The sequence below is a fragment of the Mycteria americana genome, chromosome 1, assembly GCF_035582795.1.
Source record: "Mycteria americana isolate JAX WOST 10 ecotype Jacksonville Zoo and Gardens chromosome 1, USCA_MyAme_1.0, whole genome shotgun sequence".
Taxonomy (NCBI): Eukaryota; Metazoa; Chordata; class Aves; order Ciconiiformes; family Ciconiidae; genus Mycteria; species Mycteria americana.
In genome coordinates this window covers 37,548,605-37,571,018 of record NC_134365.1, presented here as the reverse complement: position 1 = coordinate 37,571,018, position 22,414 = coordinate 37,548,605, and the positions used below count along the sequence as shown (strand labels likewise).

The 22,414-nt window shown below is 42.2% G+C and overlaps 1 protein-coding gene across 1 annotated transcript in view; it reads left to right on the top strand.

Moving 5' to 3' along the window:
* The window catches only part of PPM1H (protein phosphatase, Mg2+/Mn2+ dependent 1H), a 142,278-nt gene that overhangs the window by 80,442 nt on the left and 39,422 nt on the right, over positions 1-22,414 (top strand). The window contains exons 4-5 of the mRNA XM_075494798.1: positions 5,907-6,019; positions 21,563-21,647. Coding sequence (XP_075350913.1) covers positions 5,907-6,019; positions 21,563-21,647 — 198 coding nt within the window. The remainder of the gene's footprint in view (positions 1-5,906; positions 6,020-21,562; positions 21,648-22,414) is intronic.

Genomic DNA, 22,414 nt, shown 5'->3' with positions numbered 1-22,414 from the left:
TATTTTGAGTTCACACCTCTATTTGGTAGGTGTTCACACAGGTGACCATCACGTCCAGGCACCTGACTACTTGGGAGGGCTTTTATGGCTAGAGTATGACAAATACAGAAACCCTGGATATTGCTACAGATACCATGTCTGGGTATCCCATGTACAGGTCATAGTAATCTCTCCTCCCTTTTTCTAAACTGAAGTCCAGAGAATATTTTATTTTCTTCCCTGTGTCTTTGTATGCTACAGATCAGATACCTTAATTCCCACTTTCACTCTTTATCAGCGGGCTGAAGTTCGTTGTCTGTCTTTGCTATATAAATGACTCTGTCTACCACAAAGCAATATGATTTCAGCATTAAGTTTTACGTTAAAAGGAAGTCTTATAAAAATGGTCAGATGAAGAAAAGCAGTAGATAATTATATCTACTTTAAGCTCTTGGGTGAGTCTTGTGCTTATAATTGGTTTAGGCAAAAGAGTATTTTCTTTTGTCTGTGTAAGGGAGCGGTTCATAAGATCAACACTCCTGAGTCTCATCTATGCTTGCAATGATTGATCTTATTCTTACCTCTGTCAAACTTCCTGCTAGCTTATAATCCTAGTGGTCTTTGGGTGAAGATTTTGGGCCTCTTCCACAGCACGTTGTTTATTCAGCCCTATTTTGTACTGGAACATCATGGATGTTGTTGAGTTAGGACTGTGCAGTTGAGATGTGCATAATGTACGAGGGTTTTGTGCCAGCAGTGTATCATTTTACATGGTACTTGGTGAAAGCTCATGTTTCCTGGACATGTAAGCAGACTTCTTGATTTTGTTTCCTGAAAAACCCATCGCTGCAAAGGAGCCCTTTGAACCTGGTGTAAATGCTGAGTAGATACAATATCTTTTTTTTTTTTTTTTTAAACAGTCCAACCTGACAGGTTTATCTAATGATGGTTTTGTCCCCTTTTCCTGGGAGCATTTAGCATTCCATTACTTTTTTTCCTCAACTGCCTTTTGAATTCTAGTTAAGCTCTCCCTGTTTTTGCCTCAAGTCTCAAATATAATGCAATTCATCCCTTTCAAAAGGCTTTTTAAAATTATTTTTCCTTTATTGGGTGTGGTTTCCTTTGGACAGTGCTTGTCTGACAGCTACATGCAGTAAAACACTGTGGAAAGCTGACACAGACCAAGTCATTGCCTAACTTAGAAATTTAACAATTAAGCTGTCCCTTTTTTGAAGTACTTTTAGATGGTGTTCTCTGATTGTGCTGGAACTGGGATTAGCACATTTCTGTGTTGTGTTCTCAGATAATTTACTGTCCTGTTTAAAAAATAAAAAATTATCAATGTCAGTAATTGTCAGTGATCACAATTATTCCAGTCGAAAGGAAATAAATAAGCTCAAGTTCTGAAGTTTTCGTAAGTCAAATCCTCTAATTTTCATCTCTTGAGTTTCAAGATGTGCATTTATAGATTCAGTTCTAGGGAGCCAGGAGGAATGTTTCCAAGTGCTGTTCTGTACTGGATAGAAGCATCAAACTATAATACCTTTCCTGTGTTTAACCTTGTATATATGTATGTGATGGAGTATGTATTTTAAAGAAAGAATAATGGGAGAGAGCAGCTATTCCACACTGAACCCTGTTTAATTTTGGATGGGAAAAAAAGTCACAGAACTAGTCTGTGTGATTTATTGGAAGGTATAAGTTTGTATCACGATTTCCTTCTTTATTGAGATTTTTTTTGACTCAGATGAAATCTCGACAAGTGCTTTTGCAAGATTGGTGCCATTTTAATTTGAAAAATCTTGAGAGAGCAACATCTGTTGTATGGTTTTCCTTTCGAAAAGCTTCCTCTGATTAAATAGCTGGTAGAAATGAGGATGGTCGAAACGGCGTTACAGGCATTTTGGTGCCTTTTTGACAGAGGTAAAGCAGATTGAGTTAATTTTGTCTTTATGCCTTCTGAAACATGATTTTTTTTTCTTTTTTTCTTTTTTTAAGCAGATACCTGATACTGTGTGTGTAGGGAGTAAAGCTGCTTTCTGTCATAGCAAGATTGAGATCCTGGAGGAAAGGCCCCTACTCTGAGGATGGATATAGATGAAAAATAGTTATTCTAGTTGTTGTTGCAGCATGCTAACTTGTTGTAACGATGATACTGCAACTTGGACGTACCTAGCTCTGTTTTCCAGCTCCTAAATTTCTAGAACTTAGCATCGGGTGTAGCTGGCCCTTACTTCTTGTGCTGCCGCACATGCTGCTTTCATGCTGTCTCCCCGGCCTCTGCATCGGCTGCGCGCCGCGGCCTGCGCACACGAGCCCGCCTCGCTGAGGCCGCCGCTGGCGATTGTCCTGGCGCGCTTCGTGTGCCCAAGGTGTGTGGGCCAAGGCTGGCAGAAGGAAAAGCTGGGGCTCCGCAGCACCCCAAGAGCCACCAGCCCACGCCGTGCTCTGCAGCTGGGCGAGGTGCCCGAGCCCCTCCGCAGGGTCTCCACGAGGTGGCATGAGCAAGCCACCGTTGGGGGTCCGGCAGCTTCTGACAGAGAGGATGGTAATGGCTTCGTGGCATAGTCTTCCTCCTTTTTCGGAAGAGATTGTTAGCTAGCCTGATTAACCCGTGCTTTTGCTCTGGGAAGCCAAGGTCTGAGCCTTAGCGAGGCAGGCGCTGAGGGAGACCTAAGCGGTCAGGATGGCGGGGATGGTCTGTCCCAGGGCTGACGCAGCGTCCTCGGGCTGCTTCTGTAATTGGTGGAGAAAGCGACCCCTGCTCTCTGTCACCCACTCTGGAAACGTACCCTGTGGCACTTCCTCCTGTCCTCTGCAGGCTTTGCTTCATCATCCCAGCGGTCTGTCACCCAGAGGTCTGTCACCCAGGTCACCAGGGTGACCTGGCATGAGGCAACCCTTGTGGACACCCTGCTCCTACCTGCCGCTACAACATGCGTCCCAAAAAGGGGGGCAGAGCACAGACTAAATTAGGGCTTCCTTGGCATGATACAAGAGCCTTATGAACAGAGGATATAGAAATCCCCCCCCCCCCCCCCCTTCTGTCAGGGTCTGAGTGAGTGGCACGCACTGCCCTTTGGGCTGAAAGGTGCATCCTTTGATTCTGCCCAGCGTTGCTCAGCTCTTCCCCTGCACGCACATTGCTATGTGGGGATGAGCTGCATGCTACAGAAAAGAGGAGGAAAAAAGGAAAGGGGGGGAAAAAAAAGCTTGCTCTGAAATCTTTCTCCAGGTGGAAAATGAGGAAAGCTTTGTATACACTCAGGCTTTGTCTAAAATGAGCCCCTTTACACCCATAAAGGCTTCAGAGGCATTTTGGGGTTTCTGCTCCTGTTTGTGCTGCACTACGTTCCCAGCAGCACTGTTATAAAGTATTTCATTAAAAGCCAGTGTTTCTACATCAGAATGAGTTAGTGGCAGTGGTGGGCTTTATTTTATTTTGGTTTATTTTTTCCCCTCAAATCTTGTTGAGCTGTAGGAAAGCCTTCCCCTCCTTCCCTCCCCGCCCTCCAAAAAGAAAATGTCAAACAAAGTTTGTAATATCAAATTAAACATGGCACTGAATATACTCTGGCAAGTCATGGTAGTAAATTCAAGTTGTGAACAACAACTAGATGGAAGAGCCCATGAACAGCAATGATTTGAAAAAATCCAGTACACAGATCTAGTTTAAGTCAAGGAAACTCTGAAAATGACACCCTAAGGATTATCCGTCTTCTCTCCTATAATAGATGCTTCTGAATTCTGTTTATTGAAAGAAATAAATTTTAATTTAGGCATTCTGGCACTTGCAAAGTGTACGTATGATGGAGCTGAAACCAGGTGAGAAATGGTACATTGTTTGCAGGTCTCAGAGGATACTCTGAACTGCAGAGATGAAGGTTTTTTAAAATTCCTGGCAGTGTCTGGAAAATCCACTGTAGTATTTGTAAGTTTAAATTATTTTGATGGTTAGAAATGTCTGCTTCCTTTGAACTATTCTTTTCAGCTTAATTTAAAAATATATAGAAACCATGGGGAGGAAAATCAGCTTCTCTATGGTAAGATTAGATAAAGTGGCATTTATAACAGGCCCATGTCTGTGACCAAAGGTTCTGTGAGATTTGATTTTTAGCTTGGAGGTGTTTTCCTCCTGGTCCTAACCTCCTCCCCCGCTAAAAAAAAAAAAAAAAAAAAAAAAGGAGAGAAAACCACAAGTCAATGAGAGCATGGGTTAAGAGCCAGCAGTAAAACCCCGAGTCTCTCGGGCAGCCGAGTGCAGTTCCCGTGTACAGCAGAGGATGGCCTTGTCGGGCAGCGCTGCACGTTTCTTGCTGTCCCCGCCACACCGCCCGCCTCAGAACTGTGTTCATGGCACAAATGGGATCGGTCCCTATGTGCGCCAGCCAGTGAGGAGTCACATTATTTGTGACAGACACCTCTGCCCAGCCTGCTCGGGACAGTGGCCGAGCACTTCTCAGCATCCCCACTGCTGCCCCAGGTCACCTCCCTCTCCTGAAATTTGTAGGAAACAAAGCATGGTCCCTGGCCTCCTCCAGTTCTGCAGATTTTCAGTCAAATTGCCAGCTGTCGTGGTTTGCATTTGTTGTGGTGCTTTTCCTCAGATAAATTTAGCTCTAAAATAAAGCTCTAAATCCCATACCCTAAGGCGTGGACAATTAGAGCTGTTTGTTGCTCAGTGCAAATATGAAAATGGCTGAAGTATAGCTCTGTGTGTGTATGCATGCACACAGAGGCAAACAAATATATTCATAATAAAAAACATGTACAAGTAGGCAGGGTTTAGCTGAAAAGATATGCCAGTACTTGCAATAGCAATGTTAAATGATGCTCCCTGTTTGAATCCAGTATGACAAGGAAAGACCAGTTTGAAATTGGATTTGATTCTGGGCACAGGAGAAGAGGGTAATTTGTAACATGCTGTGTTATTACCCCAAACTAAACTAAGGCAGCAGAAAGAATTCATTGGCATATACTTCAGTTTTTGTTTAAAATGTATGGACTACTGGAAAATAGCTCATTTACTTGTGTCTTTTATGTTCTCCAAGCTTTCCTGGGACTATATATATGTATAGATATGTATGTATATATATATTTATGTATTTTTCATTCCTGGGCTTGATTGATTGTTGGTGACAGATGTGACTTGTGTTCTCCACTCCTATTAAGCAGGAGGGCTTTTTTATATATAATATTTCTTACACTTAGAATCAGTTGGAAGCTAAACACAGGAAGAACTACTTAAGTAGGTGTGTACCTCCTTAAATTTGGGCCTGTGCACATGCTTAAAAATTAAGTCTTTCCAGGACCTCTTAAGAGCAGTGATATGAGACACAGGGTTAAATACTGTGGTTTGCCCTGGAAAGTCTGTGAATGCCTAGTATTTTTCAGTAAACACTGTTCTACTGACCTTCCTGCCCCCTTAACAAGTTTAGCATCCACTCATTCCATATGTTTCTGAAGGGTAGCCTTGTGCAGACTGCTCTGCAATCCTAGCATCCCTTTTGGAGAGCAGGTAGTTAGTCATGTCATAGCTAGGTCTCATCAATTATTTGCTGTCTACGTAAAGCACTCCCCAATTATACCACCAGGTACCTGTTGTTAAGCTACATTTATCTTTGCCTTCATTGTGCTTTTTCTGTAGCAAATTCCCTTGCATCCCTCAGAGTTGCCATTTGTTCCTTGATGCCTGACATTTTACAATCTCCTGTCCTGATTTTTCCCCGAACATCTTTATCATAAGTAACATGTACTCCTCCACTTCCCATTCTTCTCCCTGACCACGTGGCTATAGCTGCAACAGTAAAGAAAGCCAGGGGGACATGCAGTTTAAGAAAGACTCTTGTTGTTTTAGGGGAATCTTCATTTTCTAAAACATTAATTGCCCATGCTGTCTTTGTAAATATTGTTCTCTTTTCCCATAGGATTTGCAAATAGAACGAGAGAGGACCGTGTATAATATTTCTGGCGGCTGCACAGCCCTTGTGGTGGTGTATTTACTGGGGAAGCTTTATGTGGCAAATGCTGGTGATAGCAGGTGAGTAAGTGTGGTGTCTCCCCAACTATTCCTTCATCCCAAACTCCCCAGATCTGGTGTTACCAAGTTTCTTAGTTGCAAAGAGTATCACAAGAGGATTCTGTTTCTTTAACAGTCCTCACGAAAATTAATGCGAATGGCAGTGATAGGCTTCCAGTATCTAGTGGAGTGGTGGATGCAGTCAGGGAGGTTGACGACGCTTCTGTCCCTGTAGCAGTTTCTGAATGACTTGATGGTTGCAGAGAAGTGGAAAGACGCTAAAGAGCCATTGAAACGGAAGAGATGTTAGGTGTGTAGTAGAATTGTGTGTTGAACACTGACAAGGTGACTGCATCTGGAACAGCTGGTAGGGCTGGACTGGTTCAATAGGAAGTCCTGTGGCTCCTGTCCTCAGCCTTAGTCTTGGAAGGCCACCTGACTCTCAGATTTTAATATAATCGAAGGTAATCATCTGTAAGCAAATAACTGCTACTCCTGCAACAGGGAGGAGGGGAGGCAGAGGGGCTATCACAGGTTAGGATTTTTACTGTGTCCTGTTCTAGCTCATGGATTTGTCCATTTCTCAGAACTGAGTGCTGTTGTTCAGGAGTTGTTGCTTTGTTATATTTAGAAGTTGGATTCTTGAAGACTTGTGACAAGAAGCTATGGGTTTTTTGTCTTCTGATTTAGCTAAAGCTAGGAGCATACTGGAAATCTCTCACTTGCATTCTTTTCCCCTCTCTCACTCTCTGTCCGTAACACCATCAGAGAGAGATAGTGAGGCTGGTCTTGCAAGACTGTAGACCTTCACGTGTTTCTTTTGGTACCGTTCTGCATAAACAGGCCAGAGAGAATAGTTCCCTGGGTGATACAAACTGCTGTTGTGTTCTCTTAGTTAGCAGCTGAGAAATTAAAGTCTGCAAAAGTACTGAACCATGTTGTCTTCAGGTGAAGACTGCTATGGTTATGCATTTGTGTTTAAACTTTGTGTGCACACAGTTCATGTTTGTACTGTGTGTGCACAATGTATGTACAGAGACAGCAGTCAACTGCAAATGTTTTGTAGTTTAAACCTAACATTTTTATTGCCTCTTGCTGCTTTAAACTGTGTAGAAAGTCAAATAAATCCTTTGTGCATAAAGTTCCTATTTTCATGTTGGTGACTGTTCTTAATATGCTGAATTTGCAGTTTATATTGCAAATTGCTCACCCAATTCCTCTTGACAAGTGACATATATGAATCTTTTTCACATCAAGTGTCAAATGAGTCCTCACAGAGGGTAGCTGCAAACATGTTTGAGTAGACCACCTATCTAGTCATCAGAACCACGAGCTGCACTAAATTTTAGCTCTTTTGCCATTAAATTAGAAATAATCATGTTTTCCTGTGCTATTGTACTTGAAGTACAGTTGAGTGTCTTCCACTGGGTTGGCTAAATTTCTTTATTGTCTCTTAAAAGTGTGCTGTGTAAAACTGGCCATGCAGGAGCTACTTCTGAGTAGTTGACATCTTTGTTTCTTCTTAAATGACTGGCTGTTTCCAGTTCCCCCAGGATTCCTTCTCTGCTTCCCGAGAGCAGCCTCAGCTCCATTGCAGCCTCTGACACCCAACGGGAAGAAACTTGGTGACCTTGAATTAGCCCAAGTGTCCACTGTAGTTAAAGCCACCAAGTCTTCAAGAGGCTTTGAATGTTCATCAAGCCCATCAAAAACATCTCTTGAGAAAAACAGGAAAAGCAGGAATTAGAAGGGAAGCCATCAGCAAGGCTGGGTCTTGTTTGAACCAGGACTCAAATTTTTCTACTCATTCCTCGCATCTTGTAGGTAACAGGGTCCCTCCAGATCCAAAATAGTTTGGTTTTGCACTTTCCAAATGGACCTCACGGAAACCTTTCTCATGCTGAAGAGAATTCTCTGGATTCCCAAAATCTTTCACTTTCAAATAATCCCACTAGATTTTCGTAGCTCAAGAAAATAAAAACTTTAAAGTGTAGAAGAACAGTTGATCTGGGCCTCTTTCCCACCAAATCCCCACTTCCCATGTTTCAGAAAGGGAGGAAAAACAGCTATTGAAAAACATCTCAGTTGCTCCTCATCACTAAAAGGACATTTTAGGACTAGAAAAGCAGCTCTGAGATCCGCCTACTGCCAGGGTGCACAGTGCATTCCTGTATTTTTAAGAGCCCAGTCACGTAGCCAAGAAGTTTTATTCGTATTAGTTGGAAAAATATGTTCCTTTTTGCTGTCTCATGCCTTGCGTGGTCAACTTTGTGGTTTGTGCAGATACAAATGAGGGCGGTGAGAAATACAATAAGGAAACTACTTAAAAGTTTGTCTGCTCTTGAGAAGAAGGGTGGGGTTTGTTTTTTCACCCAAACAGGGGACTTTTGCTTGTTGCTGTTGGAACTAGATGCCGAAACCCTCAGTTCTTCAGTCGAGCTTTAGTTTCTTTGAGTTCACCTACTCATTTGTGCCTCTTCTCTGTCCGCACTTTCCTTCTCCCCTCTCTGCTCCCCCACTGGAAAAAGCCTACAAATAAATCAAGCTACATTTCCCACAGACAAGAGTCTGAGAGAGGAGGGTTTTTGCTGCAGGGGTGGGAAATACACGTTTTGGGTTCATGCAAACCTCATTTGTACTGCCTCTGCCCAGAAGAAGGTTAGGTCTTTTAATTCCAGGCAACTTCAAAACAGCAGAAGCTTTTAAAGGTGGGTTTTGAACAGCTTCTGCTGTCACAAGACCAAGGTAGGTGCAACAAACTGTTACTATCACAATGAAACTAAGGAAACGCCAAGTGTGAGACTTGAATAATAATGTGCTATGCAGTGCCAGCTATACCTCAGACTTATGTCTGTGGTATTCAGTTTAACCACCAAAGCCTCTCAAATCTAATCATTTCATGCCACGTACCCTGGCAGTGTTGTATAGCAGCTGTCCTTTTGTAGTTGATGTGTAATTACATCATGAAAAGACTTTAATTACCATATTACTAAATTACCAGCCAGCAATCCTTTCAGGTTCAGCCCTAGCTCACTTCTGTATGGACTATTAGGCTTCTCCAAGCTGAACACTTTTGGTTGGTGTAAAAGGGAGGAAAAATTGTGCTAATTGTAGGTTTTGTTATGAACTATTATTGAGCTTGATGTTATGGCATCACTAATGTCAATGATATAATTAAACTTCTGCTAATGATGCAATCAGAGTTCTGTAATAATTACATGTTAACTGCACATGATACCAGAACCCTACTAAAAATGAGGTGATTTATTCAGGGCCTGATAAAAACAACTTGGAGGGAGACGCTTTCATTCTGTAATGGCTTGTCTGACCATTCTTGGACTCTGCCATAAATATACCTACTTGTACAGTCAAAATTCATGTATGAATATTGGCCAAAGCTTTTTCAAATGTTTCTCTCTCTCTTTCTTCCTCTCAGTGGTTACGATTGTCCATGCAAGGTTATCTAATTAGGGACTGATAGTGCTATAGTCAGCTATCCAATACATAGTGCTTTTCTGGTGAGCATTGATGCACTGTGCTTTGCTTCCCAGTTTGACATATACACTATGGTAGCTAGGGCAGGCCCTCTGAATAGCTGCTTTTTTTTTTAATAAGGAATAGTAAATCTTCTCTGCTCATTCTTTTAAATAGTATTGTTCAATTTTATATTGCTAAAGTGACTTTTACTTCTAAACTGCCATAACACGCCTTGTTAATCTCAGTTCTTTTTAGTTTTATGTTCTTTATTAGAATGTTGTTTTATAGCTAGTGATGAAGCAGTAGTAAAACAGGGACTTAATGTTTTTACTGATTACTGCCCAATTATTGTGTAGCCTCATGCAACATAACATTTGCCCAATATCACTACAGTGACTGTAATGCAATATGATCATATTAACTATCTTTGGCACGAGTGTTCTTCTGACTTTCATGTTGTCTGGCTAAGGAGCTGCTCGGAGACTGCAGGCACTGCCATTTTGTGCTGTGCTTGAAGCCATGGAGGGTAGCTGTGTTTTTATCATTATGCGAGAAGCAGAACACCACAAGTTGATTTGACTTTTCCATAGGCCCTGAAACTCTCACTAAATCTGCAGATGGGTTCTTGGGCTTTTTTGATTTATTGGCAGAAGATGGGATCAAAGCAAAGAGCCTGATGTTTTAGAGGCTTCACAGACTTGCAGGGTCACTGGATTTTTTGCTTTGCTTCATCAGCTTTTTTTATCATCTTTTTGCTTCCTTGCTTTTGCTCCCCTGTGCTTATGTTTTCAGGGCATATTCACCCTTTGCTTGAACATATATCCTCATGTCCAGAATAGATTTTTCTCCTCCTTTTTGCAAGTGTAGAATTAATGGTAAGGCATTTGGTAATGGCAAATAGTAAGGCAATATCGTTAAACGATAGGAGCTCATTGAGTGAATGTTTTTGTGGAGCTTCCATCTGGGTGCAGGTTAAGCAACTTCATCGGTGCTTCAGGTGCCCAGATGTGGGAGAGTGTGTTTATAACACTGACTTCTCCCAGTGTAATAAAATAGTGAATTGAAAATTGAATTCTGCTTTGTTTACTGTTCCATTTCTTTCCGGATTTGCTGCTTGTGTTGAATCTCACTACATTTATACTTACTCTTCTGTGTCATGGTACTTGTCAACTACTTCCCTCATGCATAGGCTTCATCGTGGGAAGTCAAATTTGGGGGATTAATCTGCTTTTAAGAAATAAATGAGAGAGGCATGGAAACAGCCACGTATCTGCTGACTGGTACTGTAGCTTAAATAGGATTTCTGAGAAGTCAGAATTGATGATTCTGACCCATTTTTGTGGTTCATAGTATCTGACCTCTTCCTCAAGGCAGTCCAGCAGGGTGATTTTTGCCAGAAGCTCTAACACTGTGTAAGGATGGAAACCAAAAAGTGTTCTAGTATATTACTATTGTAGAGCTAGTTTGCTTTAGTCTTTGGTTTACAGTATTTTTAACAAACTTTAATTTTCTGATTTTCTTAACTACCCATCTTCTAATCTAAATGGTGTATATTTTCCCTGTTATGCTGGAGTGGTCTGCCTAAGCCCTCTGTCTCCTTACATCTGTGTCTGCATAAACAACAGTAACTGTGCTTTGTACTTAGTATTTAGAGGTCTCTAGAGGAAAGACTAACTCAGTTACTAAGCTTCTCCAGTCTGCAGTATTTGGAAAAGCGTTCTTTTTCCTGTCTCCTCCTATAGATGGGACAAAAAGAACTGCAAATCTCTGAACCACACACAGGGCCTTTTCACCCTGGGACCATGCAATCTGTGGTGACTCCTCTTCGTCCTCTGAAGTTCTAATTCCTCCAAATCCTCAAAAGATGCCTCCCAAGAGGCGAGAGCAACACTTACGGACTGTATTTTGGGCAAGCTATGTGCACATCCCCTTTTTAGATTATTATTAATTCTTTGACGGGATCACTTGAAAATAATAAATGTTTGATCGTTTCAGGGCAACAGATAACCTAAGCCTGGTGTGCCTAGGAGCCTGTGTAGTGAGGAGAGACTGAATTCAAGACGAAGCGAGTCTCTTCCACATACATTCTCTTTCACTGACCGCAGTTTGGTAGGTGGAGAAGTCTGGTCCCGCCTAGTCAAAAATGTTGGAAAAGAGCATGGCATCTTAGTCACACTCAGGAGATATGGCCAAGTCCCCTTACTTCTGTTTCCCTTTTTTCTCTTCCTTGGAAGCCTGACTTGCAGGTCTGCAGAAAGCACTTCTGCCCCCCTTCTCCTGCCTGGCCTTCTTCCAGGGAGAAGCAAGAGCACAGGGTTCATAGGAATAGCAGCAACCTCAGGTATTGCAGGATTTTGTGCTGGGTAAAGCTTTTGGAGGCACTTCAGGAAACACTTTAACTGAGGTGTGGAGAAAAGGTGTTGGATCAGAAATAAATCGTTGCACTCAAAGTGCAGGGATGAGGAAAAGAATTTTCTAGCGATCCAGTGGATGACAAGTTCCAGGGTACTGGCTCATAGCCAGCCCTGTCTTGGCAGAAACAATTTATTTGACAGTAAATGTTCATAGGCTGTTGAAGACAAAACAAATGTCCTGCCTCTTCTCCAAACGCTTGGTTTTTCCTGGGAGAGCATATGCCTTAGCAATGTCTATGGCAATCTAGCAGGTGTTGAAGCCATTGTAAACATTTTCGATGAGTGGTACATTCAGTTAAGTCTTTGGTCCTCACCACACAGACATCATCTACCCATGAAGTCCTTATGTGCCAGATTATGAGGAAGGAGAGGAATTTTGGCTATTCAAGTAATATCAGTAAACTGGAAAGCCACAATTCATTGGTATTAGTTTCCAGGAGTGATGAATGTTTTTAACTTTAATTCTCATGGGTTTTCAGCCTTTAAAAAGGAAAAAGGGGGGGGAGGGGAACCCAAACAAAAGAAACCAACAAAACCCAACCAAACTAATCAAGCCAGACAAAAAAGTTGGTTGCTGCCACTGCAAGTAAAAATTCTCCTACTGCCTATTTTTCCTGGTGAATATAAGCACTGATCAAGAAGGAAGAATTCCCACTGTAATAACATCTTTGCATGTATGTTGCATGCGTAGCCTGTAGAGCTCGTAGTGTCAGAGGCGAGATGGGCAAAGGGTGCTGAGATGTGGTTTTAGTCACTCTTTTACCAGTACTTTACTGATGCATAAAGAGCATGTGACCTCTAATAGATGCAGCTTGTGACATAAGCAAATATACCAGAATCCAGATCTCCCAGTGAAGTGCATTAAGCTCAAAACCATCTTTTTAATCTGTGCCTTTGTGGCTGACCATGGAGAGACCCACAGGTTCTTCATTCCAGTGTTACGGGGCCAGGGCCATGGCCAAAGCTCCCTAAGCAGCCTGTGCACCTTGGATCTCTAGCTCCCATCCGTATGGGAGGAGGGCCAGGGGGAGCAACCCAGGCTTGCTTGGTGAATGTTTCAAGTCTGCTGTGGTCCTTACTGTGTTGGAAAGCTTTTCTCATCCCCTGAATTCAGTGAGCTTGCCAGGCAGCCCAGGCCATTCAGTCTCAGCAGCAGCTACACAATGCAGCTTGAGCCCTGCTCCTGGGGCTTTTAGCAAGGGCTTCCCTTGTCACTTCTGTGTGGGTGAATGAAGCAGGGCTAGGGGAAAAATTCACTGATGCAGAGTGAGCAAAGAGTGCAACTTTCAGTCTGCTTTTACTCTTGGTCCAGCTCGTTCCAATATCCTGCAACTACCCCTGAATTAAGCAGAAGAGCTGAGATCAAAGTAGATGCTTTAGGTGCTAAAAGTCATTCTGACTTCCTCAATGGTAAGACAGTGAAGAGCAGGGGGGAAAAAATCCGTGCTTCTTCCATCTTACATGGTCAGCCATATCTCAGCCATATTACTGGCAAAATAAACACTGACTTGCACAGCGATGCCTTCATCCACTAAGCCCAGGTTTAGTTGCCATAGTAACTTGTCCTGGAGATGAATGTGATATCCTGGACAGCAGGGAAAAAGACTTTGATTCCACAGATACCAGTCCTGAGGCTCAGAGCTGGCCACAGAGATGTGACTGCACTTCTTTGTTCATTTCCCTGGCACGGCCTGAGTAATTGGTGGCATGTTGTTCAGCCGTGATACAGAAACGCGGTGGTGTATCATTGCAACCCTGGACTTAGCTGTGTTCAAATGAAGAATACACTGAAATCATCACGGGCAAAATGAATCCCGTGAGGGCAGCAAATCACCAACCTAAGGATGCTGGAACCGATGGCAGGCAGTTTTTGTGTGCTAGCAATGTTGCTATAAACTCACTATAAACTGGCTTGTAATAGCTTCCTAGCTGCCAGCTGAAGTCCTCTCTGAAAGATTGGTGGGTTCAGACATAAACCAACAGGAAAGTACACACAATTAATTACAGAGCATTTTAGTTTAGTTCATTGGCTTTTGGTTTAGTGCTACTGGAACCAGAGTAGACAATACTAGAAATGTATAGGTAAACATATAAAGTCACCACTGGTTCAATAGCAAAAGTTACTTTCCTGATTAAACAAACAAACAAAAAATTGCATACAGATAGCCAGTGCCATCCCATTAGTGATGGGGTGGGCATACAAAAAAAATGTATAATTAGCCCTAAAATGAAACACTGTTAATAAAGCCAACTGCTAATAATAACTCCATACTTATATTGCATCAGACAAGCAATACACTTGTGGACCTAAATTAGAGCAGGGAATTCACGAGAGAGTCCTATGGGAGCGGAGCTGCAGCCCACCAAAGAGGCACTGAGAACTAGAAGTGTGTAGCTCCTGGGGTCAAAAGTGACCGGGCAATCTGTCTTCTCCAAGCTGACTCCTCTGTGGACAACCTGCAAGCTCAGTATTAGATTTAATTTAAAACTGTAGAGTGAATAGTGATGCAGAAACAGCTGAAGTAATTTAGTTACAGTGTTGTGATGGCCAAGTGCTTCTCACCATTGGATGCAATATATAGGGTAGAGGGAGGTTGCCAGGAGAAGAAAATCCCTTTAACTGCTGCTTATTAAGTAGTTAGTTGAATACATGGGATGGAATGTGAGATCAGTTCTTAAAAATTCAGATTTTTATTATTTTTGGTGGCAGTAAGGAAGATGCTGACTGGCTCAGGTGCTAGTGTAGATGAGAAGTAAGCCCTTCCATGGAAATCTATGGATATTATTTTGCTCTGAGAAACAGCTTCTACTTGCCCATTTGTGACCCTTTATTAAAAATAATACAATTCATTTAGTAAAAACAGACTACCGGAATAGTGGCTTTAGAGTATATCAGCAGCTTCATTTTGCCCAGAGGTCTTCTCCCCAGGAATCACTAAATAAGCATTAGAAATGTAAATATGAATGAGTTGGGTAACTGGAAACAACGTAAAGCTCTACACGTGTGTGGCAGGAACAGCTCGCGTGCTTGTAGGTACCTCTGAAAGACGACTTTCAGGGTTTCTTGCAGGGACTGCTTTTCGTAATTTCTTACCCTGGTTCTTTGCAAAGGCAGGAGGAGGTTCTTGTGTTGCCACAGGAGAGGTGTAGCACGCTTGGCTCCGTGCTGGTGCAAGGACATGAAAAGAGGCCCTTGAATGAAATACCTGGGAACGCCCAGCATCAGTGTCCTGCTGTGTCCTGCCAGAGATGTTAACCCTCAGAGCAGCCAGGGTGGCTGGCAGTCTGCAAAAGGCCTTTAGCAGAAGTTTGGGAGGGTTCTTCATTGTTCCTGCAGGAAATGCTGAAGCACACTCCTGTAGGAAATTACTTTAACCCTGCCTTTGTGCAATACTTCACCAAGGCAAGTTCTTGCACCTTTTATTGGCTTGAGGGAACTGAAGTTCCCCCAAGTGATGAATGAATGAATGCATCCGAGCAGCCGGCTTTAACCACAGCATACACGATGAGACTACATTGCCACAGGAAGAGCCACAAGCAGGGAGAGTGCGTTCCCTCTTAACGTTGGCTTTGTTCAGCTGAAAGAAAAATGATCCAGTGTTTCTATTTTGTCACAATATTTCTGTGGACAGCCTGATATTTGTGCTGAAAAATGTGAAGAAACCAGGGTGGCAGGACTGTTGAGTGGCAGTAGATGGAAAAAGAGGACAGAGGCGATTTTCATTGGCTCTATCCCCTCCCCAGTTCATTGCTTGTTTTCTTCTTGGTAGCGATGCTGAGTAGTAGTTGGGGCATTTTCGAAATATCTCTTGGGTAATATGGGTGGGAGGCAGCCAGGAGTTTTTTCCATTGGTGTTGCTGAGGGTTGCTGCTTTCACCTCTGAGTTTTATGGTGATGGATATGTCATCGCTGGGACCTGTTTTAATGCCAGCTAAACGTTATATAATGGTTTGTTTCACTATCCCCAGCCTGCCTTAATTCATAAAATGAAGGAAATCGTTTAAAGGCTTTGCACTATAGTTCCATGATTATTGCCAGTGCAGTGAGGTGTTTGTTCACCTGGTTTCTAAAGAAACATTGAGAAATTAGTCTGCATGGGACTAAGGGAGAGTAATTCAGTTCATAATAAGTGAAACCAAGGTGTCAGGGCTAAATGTATTAAAAGCCATCAGTAATCGTAATGGCTGTAAGTTCCAGTACTTCATTTAGAGAGGGGAGAAACATTTTCTGAATCTTTTTATAGTCACTTCTTCTTTCACTTCTTAGCAATTAAGAAAAGGTAAATAAACAAAACTGGTGTGAAGCTCACCAGACTTAGTATTGCTCTTCCTTGGCTTCTTTAAATATATGCATTTAGTTACCATAGTAAACAAGTACCCATTTAGACTGATTCCATAGTTCTAGGATTTACTTTTTTTTTTCCTCAGCTATTTTGTGACACACCTAATTAAAATCTACTGCTTGGTTCCCCTTAGAATGTAATAAACCCCTGCCTTATTCTGTCTGTCAGTTTAATCCCTCTTTCTTTTCCATTGACACATTTCTAATACCTCTTCAGACAGGCCAGACACTTCTGCTTCATCTGTACCGAATCCACAATGCTTAACACCTTTTGACAAAATGGATACATCCTCCCTGTGGCTTGGAATTGATATATGCTGTCAAAAAGGGTTTTCCGAACGGTCTTTCTTTGTCACCTTCACCAGATTTTTATCCTCTGTTGTAGAAATGTGCGGTTTAATGTTGCGTTTCAAATAATTTTTGGCTGAAAAAGTGTGTAATGGAATCAGGGTGTCCCCTGAATACTCCTAACAGTAGGAGATGCCTCTTTGTTTTGAACACCAGAATCCCAATAGACCCGTGGCAGCAGTGAAATTACACTTTTGACCTTGTTCACTAAAGTGTTTCTTTCTCTGTATGATTAAATGAGAGTAACCAACAATAGCTTCCTCTAAAATGTATTGGTTTCCCTCTGTTTGTTTCTCATAAGAAACTCGGAAAGGATGCTGTGCAATTCTCAGCTGATTGTGTTCTCCACAAAAGAAAAGAAAAAGAAAAGAAAACAAACCCTGCTTGATTCAAGGAGAGGTGGCTGTTTTATCCATATTAAAAATGCAAAAGCAATTGATATATTGATATTTTCCTTAAGCCAGTGTTGTTGCTACATCCTGAGTGTGAGAGCAGCAGTACAACAGTGGCAGATTTTTACCCTTTTGTTACTTCACTCACCACATATTTTAAAAGGGGATATATATGAAAGCACCAAATATTGTTTTAAAGTATTGAATCTGAATATAGAAAATAACCATATACTTAAGGTTCTGTGTGAATGCTGAAATACTCAAAAGATCATTTAGCTGATCGTCATGGACTACTCAGTTACGTCAATCCAAAAGATAAATGTGGTATCTTATGTAGATTTACATGCTGCCTTTTAAGCTCCTGGTGTTTCTTTTTATTTGTGTGTGACTGAGTGGACGTAGCCCGCTGCAGGATTTGCTGTGACCGCCAGTTCCACCTTATGCACCGAGGCACTGGCACATCTCTTGTTCCACATTTAGTTGTTCAGGGCACACTTCTCTGGATCAGAAAATACTCAGTGAAGTGGCCAGAAGAGAGATACAAAGTCAGATTTTTATTTCTTCCATTTTAGGCTACTTCATCTGTGTTTTGGGGACTTTTTCTTCCCGAATATATTCCTGTTTTCTGTGAATATTTACCAGCTCCGGATTAGGGAACGCACTTTCTTTGTCGTGCAGAGCACGTATCTGAGAAACGCAAGGGCAAGTACGATCCTGTAGTTCGCGTGGGTGGGGAGCTAGGTAGCTGGGTTCAAAAGAGGGGAGAGGACTCAGGGAAATCTGTAGTTTGTTTTTAGAAGGGATCAAAATAAGTGACTTAATGGCCTCTGTGGCCTCAAGACTTAAGAGCAGTTTCTCCTGTTTGTTTGCTTGCTGTGGATGCTGCTGCGTGGAGAGGGCATCAGAGCCATAGGGCATGGGGGGCAATGCGCTCTGAGTGGGCTGCAGATCTGTGACTCCCGATTTCCTATCCTGCCAAAAAAACTTTTGTTTTTTAATTACTGCTTCATTGGCGATATAAATTAATGATTGGTATGGGTCTGAAGCAACCTTGTCATCAGAGAATATTTGGTTAGTATTGACATACTTGTTCCCTGCAAACATGAATCATCTGGCTGCCTTTGGCAGGCTCACCCTGTGGCTCTGCTATAATGTTTCACCAGTGTGGCTGAAATTAAAATGTCACTATTAAACATGGCAGAATCAGATGCTCTCTGGGCACTGCATCTCTTCAAGTTCCTCTTGCTTACTATGTAGCTATTTCTGACAGTTTAATAGGACAGCTGTATTCTGATATAAAATAATACATTCATATTTCCACAGTGCACAGGGAACTAAATGCTCTCAGAGCACTATTTCATTGAGTACATGCATCTTTCATGCATGGCAGAAGCAGTAATGCTCACGTAACGCCATGTTGCTGCTTAGTCCATTAGGAAGCGTAAAGTCAAAATTAATTGTCCTGCAGGACCGTATAGAGTGGGTCTCTAAAAGCAGTTGCTGGGCTGTTTGCGGCTGCCGCGTCAGCCAGGCTCCCTCCCCGTGAGCTGTTATTGACTTTAGGCTATTGAATTCAGGGCTCTGGAGGTTGCTCGGTGGGAAAAGCCTTCAGTCGGTGCTTGGCAGCTCTGTCACTGCGAGGTCACGGAAAGGGCAGTTCAGTCTCCAAACCCAATTAGGGCCTGATTCAGCACCTCTTCAATCACAGGGGGAAATCCCACTGAGCAGGGTGGCTCCCAGGCTTTCACACCCAGCCTCTCCAGTGAGATGGCAGAGGAGTATGTCCGGTTTTGTCACTTGGGCCGTCAGGAATACCCTTTGCTCTCATGAAACTGCTAAGCAGCTGGTGCGGAAAGGTAAGGAGACTGGTAAGAGGATAATGAGCCCACCAGAGTTGAATTCGGACCAGTGACCTGTATATGCATGTCTGCGTCCCTCCCATTACTCATATCTAGAGCTGTCTAATTCCTCAGATCAAATCATTTGACTCTTATGAGCAGCTGTAACTTTCAAGTTGAATAAAGTCTAACTGCTGAAAACGTTAATGAAAAACATAAAACTGAGGCTCTGTTTTATCAAGTATCAACAGCATTGCTTTAATTCCCCCTCTCCAAAGGTGGGGTGTTTTTGTGCTGGGTTGTGCTTTTCATCCCAGGTGGCTGCAATTTCTAGTGAAAATAAGTTGAGCCATGAAAGGTTGACCCACTCGCCTCTGAATTGCTTTTTATATGATGTGAGTCCCTCGGGGCCCAGTTCTACCCATAGAAGTGAGAATGATAGCTATCAATGTATATAGGAAGTATGTCAGTGTGCACAAAGGAAAAGGTGAACCCCAGACTGGTCTGAGTGGTCTTTAAAATACGGGTTTCCTGTGAAATGGTGATTAAAGGGGAAGCAAAGGATAATTAAAAAATTAGCCTGACGCCTTAGCAGTTATATCAACGTGTGCTTTTGTATTAGCTCTTTCATACAAGCACAAGATCACTAGATCCCTTATGACTCTCTTAAACTAGTGTGTAAAATTTGGTTAGTGTCTGATCAGCTCCTTTGATCAGTCTAGTCTAGACTGTTGCCAGAGTACTTACTCTGTACTAAACCCACAGTCTCCTTAAATGGAGGCCTACTCCAGTGAGTCAAATTACATATGAAAAGGTTATAAAAACTATCCACTGTCTTTGAGTAAATGAGTCTGGTTCAAAGCCAAATACCTTAGGAATTTCAAAAATGAAAGCAAAGGTGTTGTTGCAGAAAAGAGGTGGTGGAGTTCTTAATTCATTTTTAAATGACTGTCACAGAAACCCAAAAGAAAAATTTTCAGCAAGCCTTTATTATTTTTAGTTGGACTGACATTTTTGTAAGCCTGTAATGTATTCAGATCCCGTAAGGGGGACAAAATTCCATCAAAAATTCTGCACAAATTTCTCTTAAGAAATTACTGAGTTACAACCACCATGTCTGTCTCGTTTCAAGCACACAAGATTGTTTTTAATTGTAGCAGTGGAGGGCCAGTGGGAGCCTTCAGTACGTAGGTTGCACTCTTGGCACCTCTGATTTCTACATAGGATTATTTGAAAGGGAGTGCTGGAAGTCCAGGAGCAGTAAATTTGTCATCTGTCAAAGCAGAGCTGTCTTCTCCTCATCACTAGAGCCTTTTCCCACCTCTCCCATTGTAGCGCCATCCTGTACCTGTCTGTTCTTTGCCACATGAATCTCAGAAATATGAACAGTTCCTTTCCTCTTTGATAATGCTCCTTCCTTTTGCATGCTAGCAATAGTAGATGATCATTCGGAGACAATTTTAGTCCAATATCATATCCAGAAGACTTGGAAAGTTATCCAGTGCCACGAACTTTGCAAAGCCGGTTTGTACCTGGACTGGTTTTCTCAAGATGTCTGTGTTTTGAATTTAGAGGTTAAGTTTTCAGTCTTCATGTGCCTACCATTGCATTGCAGTGCCATCAGAATACCTGACATAGAAGCAGTGCCAGCAAATTGATCAAATTATCCAGAGATGTAAGCTAGCATGTAAATATCACATCAACAGGGTGAAAAGTTCACAGAAAGGAGACTATTTAAAACATATAAAAACTGGAATCCAAGTGGCAGTTGCTTGTTTTATCTACACTAAATTCTGTGCAAATTCAAGAGGAGAGCTGGTACACTGCTACTGTCCAAACACTGAATTAATCTACTGATGGTTGAGAAACAGCTCCAAAACAGGCATTAAAATCTTTGGGATGATATACAGTTCATCCAGCTCTTTGAAAGCACCAAGTGTTACTATACTTACAGAGCTGTGTAAATAATGGAAAGATAAAAGAATGCAATTCTTTGAGTGAATACGTGACCACAGAATGCGGTAGGAATACTGGGTAAATTCTTCCCCCTTGTGACTGTGTTTCAGCCAGTGGCATTACACCAGGGAAGAATGGGACCGTATTTTGCATGCAGCATAGCAGATTGTTAAGGGGCAACAGGCAGGTGTTTGAGAGAATTTCCTCTCTGCTGTTTGCAGAAGTGTGAGTGAAATCTCCTGGCTGATGTACAGTCATTCCATTACCTGTCATCTTTCAGCAGGTAACTAGTTAAATTTGTGTTAAACAGGATTTGCTTTGCCATTTCCACTTGCTGTTGGAGTAGAAATGTTCTGACATGACATACAACCAATCAATAATTGGAAAGTGCTTGCATGAGTCATTTGAAGCCAGTAGTTTAGACAGTGTCAGCCACAACTGGGATTAAAACCTGCAAAGAGTTGTTCTACAATCAGTGATTCTGCAGTGTCTCCTCTGGGTGTCTGCATTTCACTTAATAAGGATACCCTGTAGACATCAACTGAAATAACTCTTGCCTTTGTTGCTTGGATGTTTTTGTGAGCTCTGAAATGAACTTGGCATATACAAACATACTTTGTTATCCAGCCTAAAGGATGCAGGGCAGGAATTATTATCCTGTTCTGCTGACAACTTCAGTAGAAAAGAAATGGCTTTATTTTACTGTGACTCTGAAGAGAATAAGAGTGTGACTGTACCCTGTGGTTTTCTGCATATTTTTTACTTTTTTCTGTACTGATGTTTTATTACTATTACAGGGCTATAATAATCCGAAATGGCGAAGTCATTCCAATGTCTTCAGAATTCACTCCAGAGACCGAACGCCAGCGACTTCAGTATCTGGTAAGAGACCTGAGGACCAAATCAGGTGGTGCTGATGACAAGCATCACCTGGTAATATCTAAGGTTCAGACACATGCAGCTGAGTTACTGTGGCTCAGTGAAGGACCATGTGTCCACTGAACACCAGTGACTGACCGTGTATGTCTTTTAGCCATCAGCAAATGTGGAGAAAAGCCTTGTGCAAATCCCAATGACAGGAGTCTTACCTCTTCTGTGAAGGCTGTTGATTAGCATGGCTGTGCTCGTGTACCTTGCTCAGCTGCAGACCTTCAGCAGCTCATTGGTGTTAGATAATGAGAGCTCAGACATAGAGCTAACAAGCCACAGAGGTATTTCAATCCATCCCAGTGTTTGCTGTGTGAGAGTATAAAATACCATAGGCTGCTCTTTGTGTGTGTGTGAACAATATTGCAGGGGTTTATTAATTTGCTCTTATAGTATGCTAGTAGTATTTCAATCACAGAAAAGATATCCAACTTAGAGGTGATCTCAGTGAGCATTAGTAGCTGCAGGATAGGATGGGTGAAGAAAGACTAGTTTTATTTAGTGTAGCAGCACCCATAAAGCTGGGACAGGGTGACTAGCTGAGGAGATGTGGGATGCTTTATACACCAAGTTCTGTTGGCTGATAAGCTGCCCAAGAAACATAAGTCAAAATGCATGGTGTTATTGTTCGTGCAAACAATCCTGTTACTTTTTAAGTTTTTCATCGATGGTCAGATTGGTTGGTTGTAGTTGGTTGGCTGTTTGTCAAAACGTCATTCCTA